Consider the following 26,517-nt stretch of genomic DNA (forward strand, 5'->3'; position numbering starts at 1 on the left):
AGCGGGTCTAACCATGTGTAGCAGAGGACCAAGCCCAAGAGGGGCCACTGACAGAATGTACTTCCTGGAGTGGAGGCAGCCCCCAAATTAGGTGTCCTCAGTAACCCAGCTGGTAGACAGTCCCGGGGAAAGACACCAACCCAGCTATCCAAGCCACTGACTGGACCCCCAACATGGGCTCAGGCCAGGCCTAGAGATGCCTTCTCTGATTAGCAAGTAGGTTCCAAGCTAGGCTTAGCCAAACCTCTGAGCATACCTTACCTTCTCTGGGGCACCATGAAATTCTGCACGAATCCCTTAATCTAAAAATGGTTTTATTGATGTCTGCTATGTGGGCAGTGACTGGATTGGTAAGAGCAGGGATTTTAGAAGCTTCATTAGCTTAAGGACCTACTAGGGGCCAGGCCTGGACTGATGCCTTGGGGTAGAGGTAGGGGGTCTGGAGTCTGCGTGCAGGGGCTGAGGCTACCCTCCTGACACTTGGGCCTGTACTGGACCTTCACTCCCCCCCACCCCCCTCCCTGCCACATAGGCCTCAGGAGCCAAACTCTCCTTGCAGACATTTGGCTTCTATCACCTGACTATTTTAGACAGCCCCACTGAGCTAGACTTGATTATGGCAGAACTGAAATAGTTCCATATTAGATGTGGCTGGCTCACCCTTCCAAAAGAGCCTTTTTAGGACCCTTGGGGTCTTACGGTGAGCACAGCCCTCATCCTACCCTCCGATCCCTCTGGCACGAATGGAGTAGCAGCCCAGGCAGCCCAGCCTCATCCAGGGCCTCCGGACAGAATAGGAGCTCCATGGACACATGCGGGACTGAGGGCCGGGGCAGCACAATGTTTCTGGCCCGTTCTGGGCCCTGCCCTCTTCCCTGCCCCCAGCTCCTCCCCACAGGAGAAAGGGCAGAACAGGACTGGCCGGTTGAGGACACTGTGGGACCGTGCCCTGGGAGGGACAGTTCTGGGCCTCTCCCTGCTTCCTGTGAGTGTCAGCCTGGGTGTGGGGCCCGGGAGGCCCTAGTGCTTCCCAGTCCAAAGGCCGCTAACAGCCCAGGGACCGCGTGTGGAGGAGGCTGTTCTTCAGCCAGGGAAGTGCAGGGCAAAGGAGGGCGGGCTGGGGAGAAGGAAGAGGCTGAGCTTAGTGCCCATCGTGGGGCCTGAGTGTGTCCGTGCTGGGGCTTTCCCTCACCCTGCAGTCTGGACAAAGCTCTGCAGAATAGTCCTTCTTCGGCTCCTTCTACTTCCGGTGGCACGTCTCCTGTAGGACTTGAGTGAGATATCACCAGGCTGCCAGGCTCCGGAGGCAAGTCCTGCCCAGCCACTCCTGGCAAACAGTCTCCCCTTCAAGGCATTTGTCCTTATCAGGGGTGAACGCTGTCAGACTTGCCAATGGTGGAACTTCTTACCCGGGGCAGGTGCGTGAGGGAGATGGGGATTGGGTCAAAGAGCCCTTTGTGGGACTTTCCTGGCGGTCCAGTGGTTAGGGCTCTGCACTTCTACTGCAAGAGGCGTGGGTTCGATCCTTGGTCTGGGAACTAAGATCCCACATGCCGCGCGGTGAGGCCAAAAAGTAAAAAAAAAAAAAGAAGAGAGAGAGAGAGCCCTTTGCAAACCCCTCCTCTTGCCTCAAGTAGCAGGGGCTCCCCTGTAACCCTGGTCACCGGTGGGGCCAAGTGGCGAGAGTGGGAGGACCTCAAAACTCCAAGGGAGCTCCGGGGAGATGCCGTGTGGCCAGAACAAGGGAGACGGCCACAATCAGGGCTGCTGGTGTGGGATGGTTCTGCTCCGGAGGTACTGAGTGCCCTGTCTTGGGGACAGTGAGGGGTGGTGAGGAGGGAACTTGGAAACGGCGGAGGGGCTGGCCTCAAGGCCCTCACCTGGGCACTGTGTTACAGACTAAATGAGCCCTTACTCAGACCGTGAGTCTCAGACTTCAGAGGAAGGTGCTGGCACTTCCAGGTCAGTGCCTGGGAGCACTTCCTGAAGACGTGGGTGCGCCAATATAGAAAGAAAAGCTGTTCAGACAGGGGGCTGTGGGAGCAAAGAGTCTGGCGGTGGGAGCGTGCCCAGCAGGTGTCCGGACCAGTGAGACAGCCGGGGAAAATGTGTACAAAGGTTGTGGGTGATGAGGCAGCAAGCAGTTGAGAGCTCTCGCCCTGAGTTCCATGCCCTTCCAAGCCTTTGCCCACTGTTAGGGTTGAATCGTGTCCCCACAAAAAGACATACTGGGGAATTCCCTGGTGGCACAGTGGTTAAGAATCCACCTGCCAATTCAGGGGACATGGTTTCGAGCCCTGGTCCGGGAAGATCCCACATGCCGTGGAGCAAGTAAGCCCGTGCTCCACAACTACTGAGCCTGCGCTGTAGAGCCCGCGAGCCATAACTGCTGAGCCTGCGTGCCACAACTACTGAAGCCCACGCACCTAGAGCCCATGCTCTGCAATGAGAAGCCACCGCAATGAGAAGCCTGCACACCACGACGGAGAGTAGCCCCTACTCGCCGCAACTAGAAAAAGCCCACGCAGAGCAACAGACCCAATGCAGCCATAAATAAATGAATTAATTAATTAAATAAATTAAATAAAAAATTAAAAAAGACATACTGAAGTCCTAACTCCCTCCCCCACCCCACCCCACCTATGAATGTGACCTTATTTGGAAATAAGGTCTGTGCAGATTTCGTTAAGGTGAGGTCATTAGGGTGGGCCCTAATCCCGTACAACGCATATGCTTGAGACACAGACACATGTGAAGAAGCAGAGACGCTTAGACACAGAAGGAAGACAGCCTGGTGACAATGAAGGCAGAGATTGAAGTTATGCTGCCACAAGCCAAGGAACAGAGAGAAGGAAGAATCCTCCTTTAGAGGCTTTGGAGGGAGCCCGGCCTTGCCAACACCTTGATTTCGAACTTCTAGCCTCCAGAACTGTGAGAGAACCAATTTCCATTGTTTTAAGCCACTCAGTTTTCAGTACTTGGTTACGGCAGCCCCAGGAAGCGAATGCCCCAGGCTGGTTCTGCTGCCTGGATTACCCTTCCATCCTGTCTGTGCCCTTCTAGCTAGCCTGCTTACTGGCTTCAAGTGCCACCACCTGCTCCACGTGGCAGAGCCTAATGTGAGTTCTCTGTGTCACCCGATGCCGAGACCTTGTCCAGTAGATCTGTGAGGTTTGCTGGCCAGCCTGCCTCCCAGGCTAGACTGTTAGCTTCTTCAGGGCAGGGGCCTGGTACACAGTGGGTGCTCCATCAGTGTGAGGTAAATGGAGGGGTCATCAAGACTGGCACATGCCATCTGCTCCTTCACAGCCTAGCCCAGCTCAGGTGGGCACAGAGCTGCCCAGAGAGGTTACAGCATTGTCCACGCAGACCGCTCTCAGCTCCTCCACTCTCCAGTTCCCTCCTGGTCCCACGTGAGTCTAAAGAACTTGGGGAAGTTCCTAGCCTTCTCTTTCAAGGAGTTTGCCGCACCATCATTGCTCAGGTCCCTCCAACAAGGGGACTGTGTCTGTGGCTTGATGACTCATGCACACTGCTCATCCCGCAGCCTTGGGCGGGACCCAGGGCTGGGGATAATGCCAGCCAGAGCAGGCTAGGAGCTTGGACATCCCGTTGCCCCAGCCCAGTCCCAGGAACGGAGTGTTCTCAAGGCTTCGGGAAAAAAATCTGGAAGCAGGGAAGCAACTCTCATTTGAACTGAGATCTGAGTGACAAAAAGGAGCAGGCAGAGGAAACAGTGTGTTCAAAGGCCCTGAGGTAGGAATGAGCTTGACATGATGAGGAACTGAACAGAAGTCAGGGGAGGCTGAAGTATGGTGAAAGAGAGGTCAGTGGGAGGACATGTGATTAGATTGGGCCCATCTGGATAATCCAGGATAATCCCTCCATCTCAGGTCCTTAATTTAACCATATCGGCAAAGCCCCTATTGCTATATAAGTAACATATTCCAGGTTCTGGGGAGCACAGCATAGACATCTTTAGGGGGCATTATTCTGCCTAACAGTATCTCTCTCATCCTCACGTCTGTCTCTTTCACTCTTCCACTTCATTTCTGTTTTCCTTTCTACCTACCTATTTGGACCTGGCCATGGACCTATTGACCTGTCACCTGGTCACAATTTATCTCTCTTCCTACCCCTTATCAGGTATCAGCAAGTTATTTACCAATCTGTCATTCCTCCATGGCTTTAATCTTTCAATCTAATAATTGCATCACCCCTCAGCCATCAATCGAATAAACTGACTTTTAAAGTCAATCTAGGGACTTCCCTGGTGGCCCAGTGGTTAAGAATCCGCCTGCCAATGCAGGGGACACGGGTTCGAGCCCTGGTCCGGGAAGATCCCACATGCGGTGGAGCAACTAAGCCCATGTGCCACAACTACTGAGCCTGCACTCTAGAGCCCGTGAGCCACAACTACTGAGCCCGCATGCCTCAACTACTGAAGCCCATGAGCCTAGAGCCTGTGTTCTGCAACAAAGACAAGCCACCACAATGATAAGCCTGCGCACCGCAACGAAGAGTAGCTCCCGCCCGCCGCAACTAGAGAAAGCCCGTGCGCAGTAATGAAGACCCAATGCAGCCAACATATAAATAAATAAATAAAGTCAATCTACCATTTACTTGTCCTCTGTCCATGATGAATTATCAATCATCTAGCTCCATATTTGCACATGTGTCACATACGTGGACATTCTCAACGTCTGCAAATAAATTCAATGAATATTCTCTGGGTGCTTGCTATGTGCCCAATTTTATGTTGTGTATCGGTGAGATAAAGGGCTGATGACATCCCCCCCCCCAGTAGCTATATTCGGTTCGCTTTACCATCATCATCATCACCATCAATGCAATCAATGCCAATCTATGTGCACTGTTCAAATTTGTTATCCACATAGGGACCTTTTGTTAGAATTTTTATTTATTTATTTAGGCTGTGTAGGGTCTTCGCTGCTACGCGCCGGCTTTTCTCTAGTTGCTGCGAGCTGTGGCTACTGTTCGTTGTGGTGCGCGGGCTTCTCACTGCAGTGGCTTCTCTTGTTGCAGAGCACAGGCTCTAGGCACGCGGGCCTCAGTAGTTGCGGCACACGGGCTCCAGTAGTTGCGGCATGCAGGCTCAGTAGTTGTGGCTCGCAGGCTCAGTAGTTGTGGCACATGGGCTTAGTTGCTCCGCCGCATGTGGGATCTTCCTGGACCAGGGATCGAACCCATGTCCCCCGCATTGGCAGGCGGATTCTTAACCACTGAACCACCAGGGAAGTCCATAGGGACCATTTTTATATGAACTTTCCAGACAAATCCAAGGTGTTCTAGTCTGACTTTTGCTCACTAGCCATCCCGTGTATGCATAAATAATGCAGACTCATTTTAACTTGATCTTAGATAAAGTGTGGGTAGAAAAGTATATCTGCTGGGCAAGCATGTTATGTATCAAATAACAAATCCTAAAGTTAAGTGGAAATTATTTTTAGGTTGTCTGGGCAAATAGCACAAAAGAAAGGAATTCCAGAGATGTGGCATCAAGCATGTGTGGGTACATGCAGACACAATGGCACAACACACACATACACATACACATGGGTACACACAAATGCACACATGCACGCACAAGCACATGTGCACCCTGTCCCTTCCCTCTCTCCCCACATAACGGCTCCTTCCTTCCCCCCACGCACACAAAGGGCCAAAGCAGACACTTCTGCACTGAGTCATGTCCTGCCTCATCTTGTTTCCACTCTAGGTATCTCACCTCCTTACCGGGGTTGTGAGATCTTCTGGGGCAAGGATGGTGCCTGCTCTTCCCTGGGCCTACCCTCCCTTTCTGGTTAGCTAGAGGACAGGGCACTTAAGAACTGCTTGCTTCTCCTTGAACTCTGAAAGCAGTTGGAGATCAGGAAGATAAGGAACTAGATGCCCAATGGCAGAAGCTCTCCAGGGGAGTCCCCATTGCTAAACACAGTTCCCCCTGCACCCTAGGAAACTGCCTTTCTTGCCTTAGCTGGATGCCAGGGTAATGCAGGGTTTCCTTCTTCTGTAGAACTCTCCTAAAGGACCTGTGTTAGGTGGATAAGCTGCCTGGAGCTAGCCTAGCTGGAGAGCAGCTCAACAAGAATACCCTTGTTTCCAAGCATCTCTGTTGCACAGGCATCCAGCGCCAATTCCTGTCCAAGCCTCTCCCCAGGGCCCTGGCAGGAGATCCAGCACATTTGGAAGCAGCTCGCCACCTGCCAGAGCTGTAGGTCCTAGATGTCCAGCAGTTATAGTGCCCAAGGTCACCCCAGGCTCACAAGTCACTTTGTCCATAGTCCTAAAGAAGGAATAGCTTGCTCATTAGTGCCTGCAGGAGGCTCTAAGGTAGCCATCTTGCACCCTGGAGTACTTCCTGGCAATGGGAGGCTGGTCAAGGTCAGGACACCATTAATGAAGCCTTGACTGCAGTGAGGCATCTCAGAGCCAGCTGGCCTTGCTGCTTCTGGCTCCACATTGAGCCTTAATCCTATCTTCATATTTGACCCTATGCAAACCCAATGTATGCCCCTTCTACATCTGTGGTATCCTCAGGTCAGGGACCTCATGTAACACATCCCTGTAGCCTGAAGCCAGCCCAGACCAACCATAGGAATTGTATGCAGAACAGGTGTGCACCTGTGCACAGATCACACCAAGATCCCACAGGCCCAGAGCCCAAGCCCTGGCCTCAGGCACCATCTACTTATCTCACCCAAGCCAGAGCCCTCACTCAGTGGATTTCACTAACTGTTTAGGTACCACCAGGTAATGAATTATCCCTACATTTGTTCCCTAAGGAGACAAGCTGGACCAGGTATCCTCACGCCAGATGTGTTGAGAAGAAAACGTGCTCTACCTGTCAGAGGAGGGAGCTCCTCCCAGAGGCCATGCTGCTCAGAAACTTCTCTCTTCCCACACTGGTTCCCAGTCGCAGTCTGACTCATGCCCAAGTCTCAGCAGGCCAAAGGCCAAGTAGGGCTTTACCATGCCCTTCCTGGAGCTCAACCTCCATGGAAAGCATCTGGAATAGACTTAGAATCTCAGACCTGGCCAGCTGGAGAAGTCCAAACAGGCTCCAGGCCACCCAGGAGTCAGCACTGGAGTTAGACCAGAGAGCAGGCTTCTTGTCCCTGCCTGCCAGGACCACAGTCTAACCACTGTTAGGCTTGAGGAGCACATCCCTCTACCCCACTGAGTTAGACCAGAGAGCAGGCTTCTTGTCCCTGCCTGCCAGGACCACAGTCTAACCACTGTTAGGCTTGAGGAGCACATCCCTCTACCCCACTGATGCTTCTGTTCTTGGAGAATTCTAAGCACCTGTGGGGCAACCAGCACTGCCCAAGTGCAAAGGGCTTCTTGAGACTCCCCAACAACCACAGGGTCACCTCCTCCTCTCCATGTCCACAGCCCTACCCCAGCCCCTTACCCCTTCCCAACCTCACTACTTATGCTCCAACAGAGGCAACTGGTCATCACCAGACACTCCATTTTTTTCTATGAAATTACATATATCTGTGGGTCTGTGTTCAGATTAAAATGTAGACTTTTGTAGGTATTTTTTTAAAGTAATTGGGATCATACTGTACATATTACCCTGAAACTTTCTTTTCACTTAACACTTTTATTAGAGCTCTTCCTACATCAGACACACAACGCTTCTTAGTTTGATGACTTCTTCTTTTTGCTCTTGGTTTATGTAGTGAGTTCTCTAGTGACAAATATTCAAGCTATTTCAAGTTTTCACTGTTATAAACAATACTGTAATGATGCTCTTAAACAGCTCCTCTTGTGCCCACATCAGAGGATCTCTCTGGGGAGATTCCTGGAAGTAGACTGTACATTCTCATCTCCTCCTTCCAACGTGGGACAGCCATAGGGTCTCACCTTTCACCCTCAAGAAGCATACTAGTATATTTTCCTGTACAAAGGGTGGTTCCCTTTTCAGGAAGAATCTTGGGGCCAGCTATGAGCATCATGGTGTATACCATACTGCGCTGCTATAGACCAAGCAGACACTACCCATCTCTCTGGAACGTCCTCCACCCTCTCATCATCTGAATTGCCATCTGTATGTAGGTCCATCTCCAGGCTCTTTTTTTTTTTTTTTTTTTTTTTTGCGGTACGCGGGCCTCTCACTGTTGTGGCCTCTCCCGTTGTGGAGCACAGGCTCCGGACGCGCAGGCTCAGCGGCCATGGCTCACGGGCCCAGCCGCTCCGCGGCATGTGGGATCTTCCCGGACCGGGGCACGAACCCGTGTCCCCTGCATCGGCAGGCGGACTCTCAACCACTGCGCCACCAGGGAAGCCCCTCCAGGCTCTTTTAAAGAAACTGGACCATTACACCTCACAGGCTCCAAGACAGTTTGTTTTACCTTGACCATCCCATCTGTGCTTAAGGACTTGTCTTCCTAAATGGGCCTAGATCCCTAGAAGACAGGATCTTGACCTGTAACTCACTGCCCTAAGACAGAGCCTTGTTTGTATAGGTGCTTGTAAAATGCTTGCTATTTCTAATAAAATCAAGTTACCTCCAGTATGGCTATGAACTCATCAGTAAATGCATGGGAAGGGTCTTTGTAAGGCTGCCACATTGGAGGGGGGTGCTTTGCTTCATGAGAAACCCTGGGAAAAGTAGAAAGGGTTTTTCTTACACTGTTCAACTTGATTTGGAGCCAGGGCCTTTGGTTCTTGGCGGTTTTTGGATTGGGCCAGACCCCTCAGCTCCGAGTGGGGTGTCTCACACTTTGACTCTGGTCAAGCTGGCCCCTGACTTGGCTGGAGTTACTGCCTGCTGCCAGTTTCTGGGGAGGTGTTTGGAGGCCCCAGGGATCTTCTTTGCCTTCTGCCATCTGTGGCCACTGGGCTGGGGCTGAGAGTCTGAGAACGGACAGGTGGCCTGGCTGGCACATCATCTAGACATCTCCTGGGGCTGGTCAATACCATCTCTAAACCAGCTGGCAAAGGCTCCAGAGGGGTTCCTCTCCCCAGCATGCATTTGTAGCACCACAGAAAAAGCCAAGGCTGGATCTTGCCAGGTCAGTGTCTTCAGCCACAGGCACAGCCCTGGGCAGCTTTTCTTTCTGTTCCAAACCCCAACTGCAGCCCCTGTTTAGAGCCTAGGGGGCAGAGGCTGCTGAATTTGTCCTCTCTTGAATGCCAAACTACGTGCTTTGCACAGGGCTTGACACAGAATAGGCAGCCAGGAAATATTTACTGAATGGCCAACAAAATGAATGTTCACCCTCCCTTAGGGGAGGCCACCTAATGCCACTGACTATATGTGGGAGGGTAAGGATTGGATTCCAGAAACAGAGGAGACAGAAGAAAGTGTGAGTGAACCTCACTTATATCTATGCAATCTTCCCAGATTTCACTTTTTCTCTTCAGGAGTCCCAGGAATTCTCCAGGGACTCTAGTGTTCGGTTAAGTGTTGTGATCCACTTTTCCTAACCCTCTAAACCTGTGCTACTTCAAGCGTGATCCATGGACCAGCAGCATCAGCATCATTTGGGAACTTGTTAGAGATGCAGAATCGCAGGCCCCACCCCAGACCTAAAGAATCAGAATCTGCATTTGAACAAGATCCCAGGTGATTTATGTGCATGTTATGAGTGGACAAGCGCTGCCTCAAGCCGCTAGTGAGTGAACATAGGACTTCTCACCTGGCACAGAGGTTGGCTGCTAGAGAGCATGGCTAACTACATCTGGGCTTCTGCCTACCTTAATGACTCAGACAAATTACTGAGTCAGATATTTTCTGTCTTTCCAGTCCATGAATACTGTCTAGAACATAGTAGGCACTCAATAAATATTTGATAAACAAAGGTTGAATAATTATCATGCTATTTTCTCAATTTAGCGTGCTTACAGTATGCTGGACCGCTGCTTCTGGACATAAATTGCAGGTTATTAGAAAGATTTTTTTTGACTCCAATAAGAACCCCAGGAAGAATGGCTGTTATCAAATGAGCAATTAGTGAAATGCCAGGCCAATTCTTGGTACCATGTGGGTAAGTTCTAAGTGTTTTAAAAAGTGTGGTTCAAAAAAAAAAAAAAAAAAAAAAAAGTGTGGTTCGAGGCCAACAGCATCAAGCATGACTAGGTGCTTGTTAAAAATGCAGATCCTCAGGCCCTGCCCCAGACCTGCCCATTGAGACCCTTTAGGGATGAGGACCCAAAACCTACATTTTTAACAAGCATCCCAGGCACACTAAAGTTTGGAAATTATTGCATCCTTAATTTACAGAGGAGGAAATTAAGGAAACTGATTTGTGCAAAGTCACAGAGCTGGTGAATGGTGGAGACAGGACCAAACCCACACCTGCCTGAATCTGGAGTCCAGTTTTAACCGTATTGTCTGTTATACTGGAAAAACTGATGCCCAGGCTGACTGTGTGTATTTAGCCACATATATCACTTTGTGTGTATTTCATGTGTCCACAAAGTTTGCTAGATTGGGAACTCTTAGGAAATCTTGGAAGGCAGTGAATGTGTTTTATTTCTCTCAGTATCTGTAGCATCCATTACCATGCCTGGCAACTGGAACGTCCTCAACAAAAGTAGTTTCAATTGCATTTCTACACATATATAATTATCCATTTCTACAATCATGTATATATAGATTACCTCTCATTTTCAGGTGGTATCTTGGAATAAGCTATGACAACTATAAATATTCCCACTGTCTTCACTGATTCAGACTTGTGCTCATGCCACTCTGTTGACATGGCTCTTGTCAAGATCACCAGTGGCCTCCATGTGGCTGAACCTAAGGATCAATTGTCAGTCCTTATCTTACCTGACGCCTTTGTAGCTTTGGACATAGGGCTTTCCTCCCTCCTGAAACTCTCTTCACTTGGCTCCAGGATATTCCTTCTATCTCTCTGAATGCTGTCGCTCCTTTTTTCACTTTTTTTTTCAATTTTTTTTTAGTGTGGGAAAATACACATAACATAGATTTTACTATCTTAACCTTTTCTAAGTGTACAGTTCAGTGACATTAAGCGCATTCACATTATTGTGCAACCATCACCACCATCCATCTCCAGGGCTCCTTCATCTTGTAAAATTGAAACTCTATATCCATTAAACAATAACTCCCCATTTTGCCCCTGGCAACCACCATTCTACTTTCTGTCTCTATGAATTTCACTACTCTAGATATCTCGTACAAGTGGAATCATACAGCATTTGTCTTTTTGCGACTGGCTTATTTCACTCAGCATAAGGACCTCAAGGTCCACCCACGTTGTAGCCTATTGCAGAATTTCCTTCCTTTTTATTTTACTTATTTTATTATTTTTTAAAATTTTATTTGTTTTTGGCTGCGTTGGGTCCTCATTGCTGCGTGCGGGCTCTCTCTAGTTGCAGCGAGAGGGGCCTACTCTTCATTGCGGTGCACGGGTTTCTCACTGCAGTGGCTTCTCCTGTTGCGGAGCACGGGCTCTGGGCGCACAGGCTTCAGTAGTTGTGGATCGCAGGCTCTAGAGCGCAGGCTCAGCAGTTGTGGCGCACAGGCCTAGTTGCTCCACAGCATGTGGGATCTTCCCGGACCAGGGCTCGACCCCGTGTCCCCTGCATTGGCAGGCAGATTCCCAACCACTGAACCACCGGGGAAGCCCCCTTCCTTTTTAAACTTTTTTTTTTTTTTTTGTGGTACGTGGGCCTCCCACTGCTGCGGCCTCTCCCGTCGCGGAGTGCAGGCTCCCGACGCGCAGGCCCAGCGGCCATGGCCCACGGGCCCAGCGGCATGCAGGATCCCCCCGGACCGGGGCACAAACCCACGTCCCCTGCATCGGCAGGCGGACTCCCAACCATTGCGCCACCAGGGTAGCCCCCTCCTTCCTTTTTAAATTTGAAAAATATTCCATTCTGTATATATACCGCATTTTGCTTATCCATTCATCCATCAGTGGACACTGGGTTTTTTCCACATTTTAGCTATTGTGAATAACGCTCTGTGAACACGAGAGTACAAATACTTGTTCAAGACCCTGCTTTCAATTCTTTTGAGTGCATACCAGAAATGGAATTGCTGGATTGTATGGTAATTCTATTTTTAATTTTTTGAGGAACGGCCATACTGTTTTCTACAGTGGTTGTACTATTTTACATTCCCATCCACAGTGTACAATCATTCTAATTTCTCCACATCCTTGCCAACACTTGTTATTTTCTGTTTTTTTTTTTTATTAATAGTAGCCATCCTAATGGGTGTAAGGCAGTACCTCAGTGTAGCATTTCCTTAATGATTAGTGATGTTGAGCATCTTTTCTTGTGCTTATTGGTCATTTGTATCTCTTCTTTGGAGAAACACCTGGATACTTCCTTTTTAACACCATCTTGCTGATTCTTCTTCATCTTCCAGACCTCTTAACCTTGCAGTGCCCAAGGTTGCCATCCTTGGACCTCTTCTCTTTCTACACCCACTTCCTTGGTGATCTCAAACAGCCCTATAGCTTTAAATACCATCCACCTGCTGAAGACTCTCAAATGGTATCTTCCCCAGACCTCCTCCCTGGGCTAAGGCTGCCATTTCTAGCTGCCTACAGGATGGCTGCATTTAGATACCTAATATGCATCTCAAGCTTAACATGTCTAATGCTGAGCTCCTTATTCTTCCCCCAAACCTACTCCTTCCACAGTTTCCCCCATCTAGGTTAATGGCAGCTCCCTCTTTGCATTGGTTCAAGGCAAAAACTCTTATTGTCATCTTTGACTTCTTGTTTTCTCACACCCCATCAACAAATCCTGTCAGAGCTATCTTCAAAATATATACAGAACTTGGCCACTTCTACTGCTACTACTCTAGTCCAAGTTAACATCATCTCCCACCTGTTTTATTGTTATGACCTCCTAACTGATCTTCCTGCTTCAGCCTTTCCCCTTCAGTTTGTCCTTCATCTGGCAGCAGAGTGACCTGCAAAACCCAGTGTCAGAACATGTCGTTCTTCTGCTCAAAACGCTCCATATTGTCCCTAGCAAAAGCCAAATTCTTAACAATGCCCTATATAATCTCTTCCTTGTACATGTACATATTAAGTACATTCCTGCCTCAAGGTTTTTGCACTCACTGGTCTCTGTGTAGACAGAGGTTCTTAACCTTTATTTCATGCTATGGACCCCTTTGGCAGCCTGTGATGCGTGTGGACTCCTGAGTATAATATCTTTAAATCCATAAAATAAGCTTCATAAATTATAAAGAAGACCAACTATACTGAAATACAACTCTCAAAATATTTTTAAAATGTGTAATATAGTAATGTATATGTTTCTTATTAATTCATTAAATTACAAGAGCTAGCAGCCTAAGTTTGAAGTAGTGATGAGTGTCATGATATTTTAAGATATCTGCAACAACTATAATGTGATATGAAAATATCTGTGATTTCTACTGGCAACAATGTCACAGGTGCTGCTAATATCACTGTGATTTGCTGTCTGCATTCATAATCAAAGAACACGCCAAATTTTAACTAGTGAAAATTAAAATATAGTTTTTGTTTCCTAAGGTTGAGACCCCCTGAATTCTATACTCAGACCTCTGGAGGGAGGTGTCTATGACTCCAGGTTAAGAATCCCTAGCTTAGAATGCTCTTCCTCCATAAACTCTCACAGTTCATTCCTTCACCTCCTTTTACTCAAAAGCCACCTTCTCAGCCAGCTCTTCCCTGAGGACTCTATTTAAATTGCATCCTCACATTCCCTATCCCCCTTTCTACTTAAATTTTCTCCACAGCACTTACTCACCTTCAAATATAATATTTTTTTAACTTTTTAAAAAATTGTGTACTTCCTTTAACTAGAAAGTGAGTTGCATGAGAATATGCATTTTTGTCTGTCATGTTTGTGCTGTGTTCCTAGCACCCAGAATGATGCCTGGAATACAGAAGGCACTCAATAAATATTTGTTGAAAAAGATGAATGATTACATCTCCAAGGACACCATGTTTCTTCTTTTTTTTTTCTGTAAAAAGTTAATGAATGATTTGTGAAATTTTTAAGAAGGATTAAGGAGTTATAATTAGCTTTAATGCTATCATTCTATTTACATTTCCAAGGTTAACCTTAAACAGTAGCAGAGAGCTGTGGGAAGTCAAGGATTCTGATGGAGCGCCCAATCCTAAACAAGAAGTGTCTTCCAAGGACTCTTTAGGTGATCTGGATCGTACCCAAACTCAGGGGAGCACCTCAGAAACAAAGTGCTGCTCATAAAATTCTTTCTTGCCAATATAGCGATCAGGCTCCCATCCCTGATCAAACCAACAATACTAATACTTTTTATTTCTGGCAGTGTGGTAAAATGGAAAACACATAGGTCCTGGGGTCTGCTGGACTAGGTGCCAGTTCTGTCACCACTCGCTAGCTGTGTGACTGTTGGTAAGTTGCTAAACCTTTCTGAATAGGTAGCATGGTTTTTGTGAGGATGAAATGGGATGACTAACAGTCCACAGCACAGAGCAGGTGCCCTATAGATGGTCATCCACTCCCTCTTCCTCCTCTAGGTCATTTTATAACTGCTTGCCATGGGATCCTGATGGCTAAGAGGAGGAGCCTGTCCAGTCCTCTCCTGCATGTAAACCGTCTGCAACTAGACCCAACAAGAGCAGTCCCCTTGAACTGGGCCACTGTAAATTGGTACCTCCACTCTCACCTCATATGTGTGGCTACCATCTGGATCTTGACCATGGAGGCCACAATCATTTACAGTTTTTCCTCCTGGCCTTCCCTTTTGCCCACACTGGGAGATCTTGTGTATGTCCCTCAGTTTCTCAGCGCTAAGAGCTTTCAGGGAGTGTATTCACACCCTTCCAAAATGTAGGCACCAGGAAAAAGTGCTAATGTGCACTGCGTACTCTGAGCCAGGCCCTGCTGTACACATATAGTGTGTATGTGTGTGTGTGTATACACACACACACAGGGCCTCGGGAAGCCTCCAACTACCCCATTCTACGAAGGAGGAAAAAGAGACCCAGAGATGAATTCACTTGCCTACATGAAGCAGCCTCTGAACTGCAGAGCCAGGATTAGAGCCCAGGTATTTAACCATTTTGTTACATGCTCACAACCTGCAACATCTGTTTCTAGGCACTGAGCTTGAGGTTGGGAAAATCCTACCAACTGACCACTAAATGCTAGAACAGGTCTAATTGGGAGATACCTAGACCCTCAGTCTTGCCAGACAAGCCTCCCCAGACTTTGTGAATGAAGGCCAAGGAAATGTTACAGTGACTCTTTTTGAGCTCGTATTTCTTTCCTGTTGGAAAAGTGCTTATTTCAGCATCCATCATCTCCCTCTGTTGTGTAGACAATCCGCCCTGTCAGAGGATTTGTGCTGTTATTATGAGTTTGTTTATTATTAGATTTATTTCTCCTATAAGGAAATGTGTTCACAACATTCCACCGGGGAATCTTCTTAATTGTCACATAAATGTCATCTTATGTAAATTGAATATTTATCTTTCCACAGAAGAGGTGGAGGGGAAAGAAAGAATAAACAAACTTCAGTCTTGGAGAGGGAAGGTGGTTTCTGTCCCAGTTCACAGCTCACCCACGTGCCTTCAAAGCCAAAGGTGAGGTGAAGAAATTATTGGATCATCTTTGAGGGGCAGCCAAAAAGGAGGGGGAAGAAAAAGTTGGCAATGATGGTTTGAGGATATTGGGCCAGGCTCCCAGGTCTCCCCCCCCACACCCCGCCTGAGACCAGACCACCCCCTCCCTAGCTGGGAGCATCTGAGAAGGCTGCAGCTTGCCCCCCACTTCTCCCCATCCAGAAGGCCAGCCCTGCTCCTTCCTCGAGAGAAGGTGAGCACGGCGGGCGCAGCGGGTTGGGTGGGTGTGGCCCGCGGCTCCGGGAACGGACCCAAGGCCCCGCCACCGCCCGAGAGCCGCCCGACAGCCCGCCTGCCTGGCGAGCGCAAGCTCTTCTTCCAGAAACTGCGAGGATCCCAGCGCACTGTTTGTGCACCACAAGGTCAAGTCGGGAAGTGGAGCCGGAGGAGGAGGGGCGAGGAGGCGAAGGGTGGGGAGAGGGGCGCCCCGCTTCCTCGCCAAGTGCCAATCCTTGGAAGTTGCCCCTTGGTTTTTAACCCTTTAGGGGGACTGGGAAGGACGAGCAAGGGGGAGGTGGCCACCCCGGGGCAAACTCCTACCGGGCCCAGGACGTGCAGCCACCCACCCACCCATCACTGCGTTCCCTACCCCCCGGAAATGCGGGGCAGAGCTGGGCGCCAGGAGGCACTCGGGCGGGGGGAGGGGGCGACGAACCCGAGAGGGACCCTCTCTACGGACCGCCCCTCCTTCTTGAGGTCGCCCACAATTTCAAGTTTCCCCCGCCCGGCATGTTAGTTTCCATCTGCTGTGGGTGGGGGAGGAGAGCCGCGCCCCCTCCCCCAGACTCGCGCGCGCCCCTCCCCTCCGCTCCTGCCAGCACTTTCTGCTCACTTCTGGCGCTGCGAAACGCCACGCGATTTATTCGTTTCGCATTTTAAAACCAGCGATTCAGGATCAGGGCCTAGAGCGAGGGTCTTCCAGCGCTGGAACCCCGGGAGGCGGGGTGCTCAGTGCAAACCTCGTTCCCTCCGCGAGTGTCGCCTTCAGGCTGTTATTTGCAAAGAAACGTCTTTTTGACGCAGGGAGAAATGGCAAATTTTAAGTACGTCATTAATATGGCGCCAAAAGATTTTTTTAAGTATAAGCTTGCTTTTTTTTTTTTTTTTTAAGGTTGCGGGGGGCGCCGCCCGGGTCTGGGGCGCGAAGGGGGCGGGGTGTGAGCAGAAAGTGTGAGTGAGAGAGTGGAGGGGCGGGGTATGTGTGTGAGTGTGTGAAGTGTGAGCAGACCTGATGGGACTTGCACGGGCGCAGCCGCCGCTTGGGCCCGGCCCTGGGGACAGGGCGGGCTGGGGGCGCCCCAGCGCCCGTGGGGAGTCCAGGCCCGAGGTGCAGGCAAGAGGGCGGTCCGGCAGGGTACCCTCCCCCCGGAGGCCTGCAACGCTACCTGAACGCGCAGCTGAAGCCAAACAACTGGGCGGGGGGGTGGAGGGGCGAGGCGGGGGGTGTCAGGAGTGGAAATCCGAGTGAATAAGAAAAAAGTGGCTACTCCCCCTCCCTCGCTCCTCCCGCCCGCCCCCACCCCACCCCCACCCCAACACATTTTTTTTTTTCTAAAGAGATCACAAGGAAGTCTTGGTTTAAAAAGAAACAGAAACATACACAGGGGGGTTGGTGAATGGTGCCGACCGCGGCCATCGCAGTTGGAGGCTATTGGGGGGGGGTTAGAAGCGTCCATGGAGTTACTTTGCACCCACTCCTAGCGGCAAGGGCTTAGGTCTGGCGGGCTGACAGTCCCCGGCCGGGTGCGGTGCCGGGGACCCCACGGGCCCGGCCGCCTCCCTCGCCACGACCCCGGATGGATGCGCGCCCCCCGCCCGCCCGCGCCGGCCCCAGGAGCTCCGGGTTTCAGGAGCATCCTTCCCACGCCGGCCCCAGCCGCGGCGCGTAGCCGGGGGTAGCGGCCCTCGGAAGGGCACCGCGGAGCAAGGTAAGATCCAGCCCCCGGCGACTGGCCCTGCGCATCTCCACGGCGTTATTTTGTGTTTTTGCAACAGATCTCCAGCGCTCCTCGCTCCCTCGCGCTCTCTCTCTCTCTCTCTCTCTTGCTCGCTCGCTCCCTCTCTCTCCTGCTGGCTGCTTGTTCTAGGAAGCCAGCGCGCGGGGGGGGGGGGTGCCGATGCACAGCACAGGGGAGAGAGATTGCGCATGTTGGTCAGTCGTGTTTTAAAGAGTACATTGCGGGGAGGCTGAGAGGGGCGCATGCAACAACAACTTTTGGAAGGGTGAGCTTGGCGACCTTCTTTATTAATGACTGCGGCAAAGCGCCCCCGGACCGGGGAGGGGGCGCGGGCGGGCGGGGGCGCGCCGGGGCTGCAACTTGCCCCGCGGGCTCTGGCAGGGCGGAGGGGCTGCGGCGGGAGACCTGTGCGGAGAGGAGGTCGCGCGGCCGGGGACGTGGGTTCGGAGGACCCGGGGCTATCTGCCCTCCTGTCTCCCCGAGTTTATTTTGTTGATACGCAGCACGTCCGGGCGCCGAACCGGGCTGAGCCGGTGCACATGACCCTGCGCTGGGCTCACGTGCAGCCGGTCCGGTCCCAGACACCTTCCGGGGGCCACCGCCTCCGCCCTGTCGCCCCCTCTCCGGGCTGGGTGCACGCGGGCTCTGCACGCGGGGGCAGCATGCTCAGCTCCCGGACGCGGAGGCTCTGCACAAATTAAGCACAGTTTTTTGGAGGGGCGGGGGATACCCTTTCCAGGTGAGTATGGAGGGTGCGCAGCCCCAGCGCGGGGGGCGCGGGCTGGGGGTCGGGGGCAGCCCCCCCTCCAGGGCTGCGCGGGAGTCCAGCGGGGGAGAATCGCTGGGAGTGGAAATGTACCGGCGGCGGCCGGAGCGGCGGGTGCGCGCCCGCGGGGCGACGGCAGGGGGCGTGGCCCTTGTTTACCTTCTTCCAAGTCTGCCGGTTCGCGTCCCGCTCTGGGGACGGTTCTGCAGTCCCCTGCCGTCCGCCTCCACCCCTGAGCCCTGGGTAGTACCGGGAAGATGTAGGCAAGCGGCGGCCCGAGCCTGGGACTTACACACCTGACTCCCACATGAGTGACATTGCAGCCCCCGCCCCCACCAAGCACCGCTGCAGTCCCTCTCCCGGATCCCCGGCCCCGCCCCGCCCCCGGCAGAGGCATCTTCCCGGCCTCACCTCCTTCCTCCCTCTCCCCTCTCTCCCTCCCTCCTTCCCACCCACTCGCCTGCGCCTGCGGAGCCGCTCCTGCCCGCCTCCTCCCCGCCTGGGTGCAGACTTGTGGCTCCCTCCGGTCCATTCCCGCTTATCCCTGGGCCCTGAGACACCCTCTTCTTCAGGCCAAGGGATGAGAGGGGGTCAGCTTGATGACTTGTAGCTTTAATGTCAGAAAAGGGGAATGTCTGCGAGACAAGCAGGAAGCCTTCGCTATAGCTTCTAGAGGCCCAGGACACCCACCCTCCCTACACACACACCATCCCCACACACACAGCTGCCACCCCCCTAGGGGCTCGGCCGCCCTCACCCGCTACGCCTAAGCCCTTTCTCCAGCCCCGGGGGCCAAGGCCACCTCCCGGCGCCACCCCCGGCCCGAACCGCTTCTTGCCCTTCCTTCGACTGGGCCGGAGCCCCCCGCAGCCACCTCCGGCTCCTCCTCCCAGCTCCCGCGGTCAGAATCATGCCGGCGCGCCTCCAGCCTGCTGTCCCCCGGACTGCCTTTAGGGGCAGGCTGGAGGCGCGCGCCACCCCCTCCCAATCCCCTTAACCTTTGCTGCCGGCCGGGACATTTTTCCTTAGCACCTTGAACGCAGATCTCCTGCCCTGGGCTACTGGGAACGGGAAGGGCTGTGTTTCCCTTTTCTCGGTGCCAAGGGCAGGAAGGATCCGGCGCCTCTGGTCTCTGCAGACTCCCAAACCTTGCCCCGCGCTTAACATTCTCTCCCACTCCTTTACCCCACCCCCACCCCCGCCGCCCCCATCTACTGCGGGATTCCAAGACACAAAGTTTCATATAGGGTCTGAGTTTGTAGGGTGTCATCAGGAGGCGTCATGTTTGCACTCCGAGCTGAGGAGCTGAGTGGGCACGACTGACCTGCCACCTTGCCTTTGTTGCAAGGGGGAGGAGCCCTGAGCTTTGAGTCCAGACAAGCTGTGAGGATGTCCCTTTAACGTATGTTTGCAAACCGAGTCCTGGGTCTGGGTGGTGGTAGGGCTGCCTGGCCCCTCCTGCCAGGGTGGCATTAACTCCCTCCCTTCACTGGTAAAATTCCCAGTAGGACATTTGGCAGAAGAGCTGGGCAGGGAGCTGCCAACCAGGCCTGGCCCTGTCTCCTGGGTTCCCAGGGTGCTGGCTTGTCCCCTACCCTGACTTCTTCTCCCACCTTAGGGCCCCAGGTGAAGGCACCATCCCTCCCATCCCATCTTCCTCAGGCGGGTTGGGACTCGCAAAGTGATCTAACAAGAAGAGAAGGAAAATAACAACAGAGTAACTGTAAGAGGAAGGAATGAGTAATAAAGCCGACCCAGGCAGGGAGGAGGGCTTTTATGTTTAAGAGATGCTATTTGCTTTTTAGGTCACAGGCTGCAAAAACAGGCTTTGATCCGAAGTGGGCGAATAATTTATTGAGAAAGTTTGCATGGTAGGGGAAAAAAGGGATGTTTGTTTGATCTGGAGGCCTCTCAGTTGTCCCAAGTGCTGTTGGCTGTTGTTTAGAGTGGAAAAGCATTTGGTTCCACAGCAAATGCCTCACCGAGGGAAGTCCTCGCCCCAGGCAGCAAGACTTGCAGTGAATGTTGGTTTTGAAATTGTTTAGCCAAGGGTCTCCCCAGCACTTTTGGAGTTGAAGTGTTTAAGGATAGAGTTGTTTGGGCTCGGGATGCAGCAAATGTGTCCAGAACATTTCCCATCCAACAGGCTTTTCCTTTCCCTAAATTGCCTGGCTAAACAGCCAATAACACTGATCCAAGAGGCTGTCAGAAATCTCCACTTAGCTTTCGCTGACAGGTGAGGTGGGACTGCTGGTCCCCAGCCCCCAAGTCCTTCCAGAATCATGAGATTAGGCTTTTGACACTGATTTCCACATCCTCAAGGTTGGGGGCAAGGTATTCTGGTTAATCAGTGTTCCAGTTAACAGGGAGGTACTTGTCTTATACCCAAGACCCAAGTCAGAGGCTTCCAGTCCAAATTCTTAACAGCTCATCCAGCAGGCTCTTCGTGGGCCTCACAGTTTTCCTTTTAGGTTCTCCAAGGGGAGGCCAAGTCAGAGTTATGAGGAGGGGGGGTACCCCTTGCTTGCCCTGTCCTCCACATAGGACCCTCACTATGTGTCTCAAAGATGAGGAACCCAGGGGCTTCCCTGGTGGCACAGTGGTTGAGAGTCCGCCTGCCGATGCAGGGGACACGGGTTCATGCCCCGGTCCGGGAAGATCCCACATGCCGTGGAGTGGCTGGGCCCGTGAGCCATGGCCGCTGAGCCTGCACATCCAGAGCCTGTGCTCCGCAACGGGAGAGGCCACAACAGTGAGAGGCCCGCGTACCGCAAAAAAAAAAAAAAAAAAAAAAAAAAGATGAGGAACCCAGGAAGATTCTCAGAAAACCTATAGGAATCTGGAATACCCCAGCCATACCTGGGAGTTGTAGGTCTGTGCACTGTACACTGTACCCCCTCGGGGGGGAGGGGGGCAAGGTGCACTGTTTGGAGCCAGACAGTCTAGGTTTGAATGCTAGCTTTGCAGTCACCAGCTGCGGCAATTGCTCTGTGCCTCAGTTTCTTCATCTGCAATTGGGGTTAATAACAGTACCTGCCTCATGGTGGGTGTGTGGATTAAGCGATATATTGCATAAAGAAGACTATGCACAAAGCCAGGCGTGTGGTGAGCACTTGATTAGTATTAGCCATTCTTACTGTTATTATGAATGACCTGGATAGGACCCAAATGCAGCTGACCTTTGATCTCTCCCCTTTAGGCTAGGCCAGAGAGCCAGCTCCCTTCTCTGAAGAAGGGATCAGAAGGACCCTGCAGTTGCCAATGGGCAGCCATCCATGGGAGCGAGTGGACTGAGCTTTGCCCTCTCTGAGGTGGAGGGTAGGGTGCGAAGGTGCTGAAGGACAAAGTAGACAAAGCCCCTTTCTGTCTCCCAGGATCCCCTTGGTATGTCCCCAGAACTGGGTCTGGAGGGTGGGTGTGGACAGTGTGTTCTAGGGGAGCTGGGTGCCCCCTGGGACACTTGGAATTGCAGGTGGGCAATGATGGGTGTTGGAGGAGGGTTAGGCTCCCCCATGATTGGAGAAGTAAGTTTGAGCATCTGTGTGTACCAAATCATTTTTGTCATGGTAGATATTGTCCCTGAGAAGGCATCAAAGTTAATGAGAGATAGGAAAGAGTGGGGCTCTGACCCCCGTTTAAAATGGTTTAAGAATGTGCAGCTCTTGTTTTCTGAATGTCTGGCCTTCCCGACACAAGCAGGCTCTGAGGACAGGTTTTCCAGCCGAAATATGATTAAATTGTATTAGCATCTTATTACATACACGCCTTAGTGGTCTGCCTCAGACAGGGAGAGTTTTTGTTTCTCTTTGGAAGATTGTGTCTGGAATGGTAAATTGCCTGCTTGAAAGCCTCCCCACCCCCCTTTTTTTAAGGAGGAAGACGAAATCCTGCTGTGTATGGTGGCAGGCTGGGTAGGCCTGGTGGCCCCCAGAGAGGAGAGGCCAGAGGCCAGGTTGGGGTGTTTTAACTGCCTAGGGAGCTGCTGCAGTAGCAGGCCTGAAAGGCCTACTGTTTCCAGGGTCAGCTGGAAGGGCGTTAATGGAGGCCCAGGGTGTTTATTTGAGTTTATTTGCGGAGAGGTCTTTAAAAGGGGGCTGGCATTGGGCCTTGGTGTTTCAAGTCCAGACCCGAGGCCCCCACTAAGACCAATGGCTAGTGTTGCCGAGAAAACATCTGCCACCAAATTGCCGTCCTATTACTGAGTTGACATTGATCGTTAGCCAGGAGCCCAACCAAATACAGCCTCCTGGAAGATGTGTGAGGTTAAGACAGGGAAGGCGGGCCATGCAAACGGGACGAAATCTTGGGCTGGGGTGTTTGCTTCCGCAAGCTGCGAGCAGGCCAGCTGGGCTGCGTGGTCCCACACTTCTAGAGGGAGGAGACAAGAACACACTCGCCACTCCATGGGTACCAAGCCCCTGTTATGTGCTGGGACGCCAGCAGGGATCCAAACGGTTGCGCTTTTTACTGTCGTGGAACGTATATTCCCAAGGAGGAGGACATTCAACAAGTAGCTCAACAAACACAAATTGTGCTGGGTGCTCTGAAGAAGCTGACTGATTGGGTGGTGGGCTTTCTGTAGATAAGGCAGCTGGCATAGACCTCTGTGACGTTTAAGCCGAAACTTGAAGGATGAAAAGTCAGACGTGCCTAGGCTGCGTAGACCATTCCAGGCAGAGAGCACACCTGTGCACAGGTCTTGAATCATGGACTGTTTGGTTTGTTTCGGGAAATGAAAGGAGGCCAGTTTGGCTGGGAAGTGGTGGGGATGGGGGCGGTGGTCAGTATGTGGTAGGCAGGGGTAAGATCACGTAGGGTCTTATGGTCAGAAGCTTGAGTTTTGCCCTTTGAGCAGCAGGAAACCTTTGAAAGATTTTAAATAGGGCATGACATGATCTGATTTATGCTTTTTGAAGATCATTCTGGCTGCTGTGTGGATCTTGGATTATGAGGGAGCCATAGCGGAAGTTGGAAGATGAATGAGGAGTCCCGCAAGAGATGAGACTGGCTTGGACCAGTATGGTAGCAGTAGAGATAGGGGAAATGTGGGTGGATTCTCACTGTATCCTGGAGGGAGCACCCACTGGACTTGCAAGCGTTGGCGGTGGGGCGGAGGAGGCTGTGGGCTGCTGCTCATTGAGGGGACTCAAAGAGGGGACCCGAAGGAGAGCCGTGTGTGTCTCCGTGCTGGGGATGTTGTGGGAGTGCAAGTGCACTGGTGGCAATGGCAGGAAACGGGGACACTTTCTTTCCCAGAGTCTTCTTTGTAGGTAAGGTTTCAGGAGCACTTTCTGCCCCTAAAAGCAAGTGCCTTGTGACCCTGAGGTATTTTCCCAGAGCAGACCTTGCTTTGGGAGAGGTTGGGGGAGGCAGTGGAAAAGGAAAACCAGAGGCCAAGACCATGTCTTGGCACTCCCATCCCCCACCTGCATGTATAGCCCTGGATTTCAGCTTTGGTAAAAGAGTCCTCCCTGTCTCCTTTGCTGGGTTGGAGAGGGCCTTCATGGGGCAAAAGGCTATGCCGCAGGGGAGCCCAGGCCTCATTTGGGGCTTCATTAGCCACTGACAGTAGAGGCTCACCTGAGGCAGGGAGGCCTTTGGAACAGACTTGGTTCAAAGGAAAGAAGCAAAGCAGTGGTTTCCCGCTGAAGCCTAGTTATTATTCCAGTTAAGCCACCGCAGAATCTGCTCCCTTAATAACACCCTGCTAAGGAGGACTCTGGGGTGTTTCACGGAGGGCAGGTTGGACGGGCGGCTGGCTGAGGGTGGGTGCAGGTCTGCACGCCAACGGGGCACTCTGGTCCTAGGCAGTGAGAAGGTCATTGGCAGTCAAGAGGTCCTGTTGTAGGGGACCTTGCTTACTGTACAGGCTCACTGCCTCGCTGAGGAGGCCTTCAGGTGGGCGCTGGTTAGGAGGACTGTCCACCTGGCCCGAGTCCGCTGTGGAATTAAGAACCAGCACTCAATACGGAGTGTCAGCCACCGTGCTAAGGGCTTTATACTGCTCTCATTTACTCACCAGCTGATTCTGGCCCACAGATGTGTTTAGTTTGGCCCTCTCAAAGTGTTTTAAAAATCTGAATCAGTTGCCAACATTTTAAGTTCAGGAGATTTATGTAAAATTCCAGATCCAGTTTGTGTCCTTTGGGAGGTGTGTCTTTTCCAAGGTCCCTGGTCTAGTGAGGGGTGCAGGTAGGATTTGAACTTGGCCTCCCTGAATCCAGTGCTCCTGCTTTATATGCTATGAGAGAGCCTGGCTTGCAAGTGCCCCTTTTCTGGAAATGAAGAGCAATGCAATTCATGTAGAGGATTGCAGGAGAAAACAGGTGGGTGCACTTAGAGCACCTCTCCCCCTGCTCCTGTTCTACCTGTGAAAGGGCTGGGTTGGCAAGATGTAGGCTAGAGTCAAGAGTTCTGTTAAAGTCACCTCATCACACTCAGACCCCGGAGGATAGCAAGGATGGGCAGCTGTGGGTGGTGGAGCATTATTGCCCCATTCAGTGTATGACCTGAGCCACTGGGCTGCTTGCACTCTGCTGCACAGAGGCAGGGTAGCCTAAAGGTCAAGAACATGGTCTCCTGAGTCAGACCTCTTACGAGCACTGTGATCTTGGGCAAGTCACTTAACCTCTGAGCTTCATTTTCCTCAGCTGCAAAAGGGAAGCAGCCATCAGGCCCACCAGCACCAAAGGGCTGTTCTGAGGCCTCAGTGAGGCCCCTGTGTACCAGGACGCACCCCCTCCCCAAGCAATGGGTGCTTAGCAGTTTTAGCTCTTGTTCCTGCCTCCTTGGCGTCCATGCTACCACCAGGCATCCCTCCATACCCCCACACCCTCTAGAGAGCACTTTGCCTGCACCTTTGGAGCTGGGCAGCAAGCAGCGCCAGTGAACCTTCCTGTCATCCTGATCCTGCTACTGGGGACACAGGGGTGGAGAGAAGCTCCTGGCTAAGGTCAAGTATGAGGCAGGAGGGTACTTCTGAATAGCTCAGAGTTCTGGGTAGTCACACCCCACCTTAAAGAGCCAATGCTCCCTGGTCTCTGCAGGGCCACAGTCAAATAAGGTGACCCCCAGGCTTGGGCATGAGCAGACTTGGGATGACAGCAGGTGGCAAATGGGATTCCGAGTGGGGGTGGGGAGCCTGGCTGGCCTGCAGCTGGGACGGGCAGCGGGGCTCTTTCCCTACTGACACTGGCTCCTTGTCCTTTGCTGTGGACAGTGAGGCAGCCCAGGGTCTAGACTGACAGGAACACGGTGGAAAGCACTCTGGGCCCTGAGCCCCAGGTCTCTTCTCACGTTAGGACTCGGCCACTGACTAGCTGTGAGACCCGGGGCAGGTTAACAAGCCACTCAGTGTGCTCCCCTCCGAGAGGGGACAAGAGCAGGCTCTGCCACCCAGGACTCTGCAGGATTAGAGGAACTAGTGGGTGGGAAAGCACTTCCAAGAGGCAGGAGCTGACAAGGGCACAAAGGCAGCTCAGTGTGGGCTCAGGGATCAGACCACGTGGATTCAAATCCCAGTTCAGCCAGTTACTAGCAGGACAAGGCACTGAGCCTCCTCCGTAAAAGAAGCTAATAGCTCACAGCTCCCCAGGTTGTTAGGACCTGAGATAGCATGGGTAGGGGAAAGAGCTCAGTATGGAAGAGCTGCCCTTCCTACCTCGAAGTTAAATACTGTAGTGGAGAGAAAGTTGGTTTTTTCTTTTATCTGCAGAAGGACATTGAGGGGAGGGAGGGCAGCCCAGCCCAGCCCAGCCCATTCACCCTGGGCCTGGTGTGGCTCAGGGACCCAGCTTGCAGCCTCCCTGCCCCCACCCCATCTCCACACCCCTCTGGCTGCCGCTCTCAGTATGTGCCCTCAGTGCCGTCTGGACTGGCTTGTCCCTCAATTCTGATAACCTGATCCTCCTGGAAGAGTCAGTCTTGTTTCCTGTGCCCTCCCTCCTCAGCACCCAGCAGGGTACCACTTGTAACTTGCAGGTGAGAGTGGATTCTTCGGTGGGCCTGAGTTTCCTTGAGTGGAAGCTGGCACTGGGCAGGTCCTGGTCTCTGTTCATTCTGGGGCTGCTGACCCCCCTTGCCCTCCCTCGTCTTTGACCAGACTCTCCGTTGTCTGAGGCTCTGGGCTCAGGAGATGGGAGATGCCGCCCCCTCTCCCAGCCCCAGGGCCCAT

At 52.2% G+C, this 26,517-nt stretch overlaps 1 protein-coding gene and 1 pseudogene across 10 annotated transcripts in view; both read left to right on the top strand.

The window, feature by feature from the left end:
• The window catches only part of LOC149749644 (ADP-ribosylation factor-like protein 2-binding protein pseudogene), a 98,495-nt pseudogene extending 83,175 nt beyond the window's left edge, over positions 1-15,320 (top strand). The window contains exon 3 of the transcript XR_016392465.1: positions 1-15,320. This exon is cut by the window's left edge and continues 45,913 nt beyond it. The product of XR_016392465.1 is annotated as an ADP-ribosylation factor-like protein 2-binding protein pseudogene (transcript).
• A 16-nt stretch (positions 15,321-15,336) lies between these two features.
• Positions 15,337-26,517, top strand: part of JADE2 (jade family PHD finger 2) — a 52,462-nt gene continuing 41,281 nt past the window's right edge. For 2 of the 9 annotated variants that reach the window (XM_022588814.2, XM_089908450.1), the window contains exon 1: positions 16,808-17,548. Coding sequence is in view for 1 of the 9 variants with exons in the window: in XM_089908451.1 (XP_089764577.1) it covers positions 15,352-15,581; positions 15,732-15,813 (312 nt within the window). In the remaining 8 variants the exon portion in view is untranslated. Of the gene's footprint in view, positions 15,582-15,731; positions 15,814-15,875; positions 15,983-16,804; positions 17,549-17,741; positions 17,844-18,816; positions 21,729-26,517 lie in introns of those variants that run through there. The other 7 variants (XM_089908451.1, XM_022588815.2, XM_022588819.2 and 4 more) reach the window with 7 other exon arrangements.

Source organism: Delphinapterus leucas, chromosome 3, assembly GCF_059928025.1.
Source record: "Delphinapterus leucas isolate spDelLeu-1000000601 "Yukka" chromosome 3, BTC_Dleu_Yukka2, whole genome shotgun sequence".
Lineage (NCBI taxonomy): Eukaryota > Metazoa > Chordata > Mammalia > Artiodactyla > Monodontidae > Delphinapterus > Delphinapterus leucas.